Source organism: Urocampus carinirostris, chromosome 2, assembly GCF_059441175.1.
Source record: "Urocampus carinirostris isolate Australia breed hairy pipefish chromosome 2, RoL_Ucar_1.0, whole genome shotgun sequence".
NCBI lineage: Eukaryota > Metazoa > Chordata > Actinopteri > Syngnathiformes > Syngnathidae > Urocampus > Urocampus carinirostris.
Genome location: NC_142350.1, coordinates 68,276,687 through 68,281,962, shown reverse-complemented (window position 1 = coordinate 68,281,962; position 5,276 = coordinate 68,276,687). Strand labels below are relative to the sequence as shown.

General features: G+C 44.5%; 1 protein-coding gene across 1 annotated transcript; it reads left to right on the top strand.

The window, feature by feature from the left end:
• The first annotated feature begins 550 nt into the window (after positions 1 to 550).
• Positions 551 to 4,974, top strand: LOC148373096 (procollagen galactosyltransferase 1-like). Its single transcript, XM_088327731.1, has 4 exons — positions 551 to 628; positions 2,326 to 2,453; positions 3,119 to 3,325; positions 4,704 to 4,974. The coding sequence occupies exons 1-4, from the start codon at positions 551 to 553 to the stop codon at positions 4,972 to 4,974; spliced, it is 684 nt and encodes a 227-aa protein (XP_088183857.1).
• Positions 4,975 to 5,276: the final 302 nt, after the last annotated feature.

Sequence of the window (5,276 nt, the reverse complement as noted above, 5' to 3'; positions counted from 1 at the left end):
GTTGGTGTTCCTTGTGGCTTTGGGAGCCCCCTGGGCCTCCCCGTTGTCCTCGTCCCTTCGCGCTCGTCCGTCCCACTAGGTGAAGGCCACTGAACGGGACAGATAGGTGTCTCCCTCAGCGAAGGTCCCCGAGGGAGACCGCAGGATCTGTCTGAAGGAGAGACAGTGTAGTTAAAATTGTCTTTACTTACCTGGTTTTGGTTCCGAGTTGTTGGTGTTCCTCTTGATCTCGGGAGCCCCCGGGGATTCCCCGTTGTCCTCGTCCCCTCACGTTCGTTTGTCTCATTCAGTGGGGGCCACTCGTCCTGGTTCTGAGTTGTCGTGGTGTTGCTTCTTGTTTTTGTTGGAGGTGGGGGTGGTGGCGAATCTGTTAGGGCTGCAAATCTGTTGGTGGTGTAGAAAGATGTTAAGGGGTCCTCGGGTTGCGAGATTGGAGTTGTGTCTCTTCTGGCTTCCAGACTCCCGGTGGCCGTTTCTAGTGCGATTTCTACTGTGGAAGGATGTAATCGTCTGCCCAACTTTTTCTTAGCCCATCTAGTTGCCACCTCGAATGCCTCCAGCCAGTTGGTTAGCCGAATCCCCTCCAGTTTCCCGGTGCTTCCTCTCCCATTACGACATCTGGAACGAGGTAAGAAAATTTTGTCTTCACGCCAAAGACGGAAACAGAAAAAAATACTTTTTTATTGAGGCACGGGTGAAGAAATGAAGAGATTGTTTTGACAATCAGAATGCAAAACTAAATGCGATATGCAAATCAGTGTTTCGGGCTCTGTAAAAATAGCCTGATGAACAATTAAACTCTAGTGGTCTAGTTGTACAGGTGACACCCGATCCTATCTCATTATCATAAACCATGCTTAATTTTCTAATTTCTTTATTTTTCGACTATTGGAGTGAAGAGAAAATTGCTCTAAATACTATTCATTTATTCTTTTAGAACTTCACTCAGTGGTTACTGATTCGGCCAGCTGGTGGTGCTCACGATTTACCACCTGAATGAGTTCCCAAATAGTCTTTTTTTTTTTTTTGTCCCTGTAATTTTAAGAAGGAAGCAATTCTCACAACATTTAGTATTTTTAGCTTTAAGGTACAGATTTTTTTATTTGGATAATGATCGATCAGTCCAATAGAAAAATAGTATAGACGCACAAATAAATAATGCACGCGGTTTGATTCTTATGAACTACGATTTATTTACACGGCAAGGAAAATTAAATCAAAAGAAAGAACAAAGGATATTGTTGACCCGAGAAACGCGCATGTCTAATCAACAAAAGAGAAAGCGTGTGGGGGAAAATGGAGTCGGAGATGAATAGAGATGGCAACGTTGTCATTTCTTAGAGAAACGACGGATTCTTTATCGTTGTGCCTAATTTGAGAAATGTCTCTAACCGATGCGTATCAGGCTTCACAGCTACAGAAAACCCAGGAATGATCTTCTCCATTTCATGCCCAAATGACCTTAATGAACAAGGCCGGTTTTGTGAGTCGTCTCTGCCAGTGGCAGGAAGTGTTTGCCCTGTAGCCTGTTAAGGCTACTGGACTTCCTCACTGACAGACGTGAGGAGGGTGACGAGGACAGCAGAGAAAATCATCGGGACTTCTCTTCCCTCCATTCAGGACATTGGCCAGAAGCGCTGCCTATCCCAAGCTAAGAACATTATCAGGGACCCCTCTCACCCCCATCATGAACTGTTCACTCTGCTAGCCTCTGGGAAGAGGTACTGCAGTGTGCGGTGCAGGACCACCAGGTTCCACAATAGTCTTGTCCCCCTGGCCATTAGAGTGTTAAATGGTCACTCAAACACATAGTAAATCTAAACTGCTGCTAATCTGTACATCTGTGGGTTCTGTTTGACTTTTTGCACTACTGGCAGTTCTTTATAGCTAGCCACTCCTTGCACATCTGTTTCTCTGCACTATTGTACTTACAGCGTTATTGTTACAATGTTATTGTTCTGTTTACCTGACTTGTTTACCTGACTGCCCAATTTGCACATCTGGTTGGCTACTCCTCTTGCACTATTTGCGCTACTGTAAAATACTATACATAGCCATAATTATTTAGTATATTATTAGCACTCAATACTACAACTCAATACAACATTTTATTTATATCTGTACATTCAAGGAAACTGTGCGGGTCAGATGTATCGACATTTCGTTCTGTATACACGTGTACTAGAATGACAATAAAGTAGATCTGAATCTGAATCTGAAGTGAATAGCTCTTCTGGCAGAACACTCTCATCTCCCTGTTTTCCTCTTCAAATCCACAACATGTACAAGTCATTTTCCGCATTCTGAAGTTTTTTGACTTTGCAGATAGTCGATCGCGCATTGCGAACGTCCTTGGTGATTGAGGACGACCTCCGCTTTGAGATTTTCTTCAAGCGCCGTCTGCAGGCTTTGCTGCAGGAGGTCACCACAAACCGACTGGACTGGGATCTCATGTGAGAATTCACTTTGTTCCTTTCTTTGATAGAAATCCTCTTTTGGCATCTCTCATCTGCTTTTTCCAAATTAACAGGATGCAAATACTTGGATCCCTTGTTTTTCACGGTTAGTAGGGACCAGTACCCCATGCGATAAGCCCAAATCAGAAAAGTAGCCCCCGATACTCCCATTTTAGAACACCCTCTGTCCGCCCTCGCTCACAGCAATAGTTGGCTGCGGATAACAGATTGTGTCCCCGCAGGTGCTGCTCATTTAAGGGCAAACAGCTGCCATGCAACAATAGTCTACTAGGAATAATGGATCACGGCCCAAACAATGCAGTTCATTTTAGGTGGGCCACAACGGCACATTTCGGCAGCCTGAAGCTCTGCCCGACCCTGCTTTCAGCAATAGTGGATTAGGCGTAATGGATCATGGCTACAACTGCATTTCCAATCTTAGCTGGGCCAGAACAGCACACCGACAGAAAAAAGTGCCTTCTGCTGGTCCTCACTGGCAGCAATATGGGAGTGGGGACAAAGGGTGGGGGTTCATTTTACATGTAAATAACGGCAAAAAAAAAAAAAGCCACAAGGCCAGAGGAAAATGCGCTCTTCTGGCCTGGGCTCTTAGCAATATGCCATGGGGGATAACGGATGCGGGAATATTTGATTTTGTGCAGTTACATCGGTCGCAAACGCATGCAAGTGGACCGTCCGGAGAAGTCTGTAGCGGGCGTACGCAACCTCGCTGAGGCCGACTATTCCTATTGGACGTTGGGCTACATGCTGTCGCTGGCGGGGGCCCGAAAGCTCCTAGGGGCCCGGCCCCTCAACAAAGTCATCCCCGTCGATGAGTTCCTCCCGGTCATGTATGACAAACATCCCGTGTGAGTAAAGCCCTACACTCTCTTGTCTATCTAGATCAGGAGCGTGCAGCATTTGGAATCGCAAGGGGCCCGCAATGGGCCCATCCTGGTGACCTGGACAATAGCTCTCATTTATGAATAACTATACATGCAGACATCTACATGTTACATTTTTTAAAAATCAATTCGAAATGATCACAATTAAAGCAAAATGCAGGTTTTGTGCGGAGCTTTAAATCCTCGCTTGAATTTGAATGCTGCGTTTTCAAGGTTTAAAAAGTTCTTGAATTTTTGGTGAATTACTTGTAAATGCTAGAATCTGTTGCCATCTTTCTCAGGTCAAGTGTTGGGCTCGGGTTAGGAGTTAGGGGTTCGAGCTTCCAATAAGGGTTTTAAACTTATTTTATGATTCCAAAATTGGATTGTGGCTAGCCTCGGGAACTAAGGTTTAAGCTCCCTATTAGGGTAATAAACTGAATTTAGGGATATTAAATAGGGTTGGGCTACGGTTACAGCTAGAGTAAGGTGTAAGTGTAGGCTTAAGAACTAGGGTTTGAGCTCCATATTAAGAATTTTGGGATTTACAGTTTGGAACAGGGTTAGGGCTAAAGTTTGAGCTGCAAGTTGAGGTTTTAAACGGATATAAGGTTCCGAAATAAGGTTGAGGCTAAAGTAAGGGTTTAAAACTGAGGTTAATGCTCCCATTCTTTTGAGCTGCACTGGGTTTCTTCTCTTATTGGTACTGGAAAAATTGGGAAATGGGCTTGAATTTGGCCCAAAAAGGGTGTAAGATCACTGAAAATGATATATTAGGTCCCCTTAGGCAAATATGGTTATGTTCATCGTGGACGTAGTTCAGTATATCAGGCGGCTTAGGTCGTCCAAAGATCTGAAAATAAGGGGTGTCTTTGGGGACGAAGGGTACGTCGTATGAGGTTCCTTCCTTTTGACAGTCTGTAGCTGGAAAGAATAGATTAGATGAGATCCAACTTGATTGTTATTGCACAAGTCACAAATACAAAGCAACAAAATGCAGTTTGCATCCAACTCGAAGTGCATAGCAGCGTATAAATATAAATATTTATGTATAAAAGTGCAGTAGCAAACTATATACGGTATATGGCTATGTAAGAAGGACACGGTCGCGCGATAAATATTATGTGGATAGTATGGAACAAGTATGTACGGATTAAAAGCAGGTTATTCACTATGAAAGGACTATAAAGATTTAAAGATTCAAATATGTAAGATTAAGAAAAGGAGAGTGGGCGTGTATTTGTAGCAAAGAGATTGGCCCTATAGACGACAATTGCAGCACATGGCAGCCTAGCTAAAAGGGTCTTGCGCATCTGTAAGAGTCTATGGCTACAAGAAAGTTAAGAAGCAATTTTTCTTTCAGTTCCGACTATACAAAGCACTTCCCGGAGAGCAACCTCCGAGCCTTCTCGGCGGAGCCCCTGCTGGTTTACCCGACTCATTACACGGGGGACGAGGGCTACATCAGCGACACGGAGACCTCGGTGGTCTGGAACAATGAGACCAGTAAGACGGACTGGGACCGGGCCAATTCCAGAAAGACTCAAGAACAGGCCCTGATCAGCCCGCGGGCCCAGAATTCGGACGTCACGCAGTCCCAACTGGATGACTGGAGCGCCCGAGACGAGTTGTGAGCGACGGACCGAACCGACGTGACGGACCGGACTGGGGCTTCCGTCGAAATTTCAACTGTCTGATTGACTATGAGAACCGGAGGTTTTTTTCTTTCACCTCGAAAAAAAAAAATCCATTTTTTTTTCTCATTCCAGTTTGAAAGCAAAAACCTATAGAAATAAAGCATCGCACACACCGAGAAGACGCTCGATTGAATGTCCAAAACGATTGTCGAGTCGAAAAAGATTCCGATGTTGCCGGCAGATACTGTACATTTTCTCATTTTAAGGATGATTATTTTCGTACTTTTCTTTTACAAAAC

Coding starts and splice junctions, on each gene's coding strand:
- LOC148373096 (XM_088327731.1), top strand. CDS start 551: ATGCCTCCAGCCAGTTGGTTAGCCGAATCCCCTCCAGTTTCCCGGTGC. Junction 629..2,325: donor ATTACGACATCTGGAACGAG/GTAAGAAAATTT, acceptor TTGACTTTGCAG/ATAGTCGATCGCGCATTGCG. Junction 2,454..3,118: donor CGACTGGACTGGGATCTCAT/GTGAGAATTCAC, acceptor GATTTTGTGCAG/TTACATCGGTCGCAAACGCA.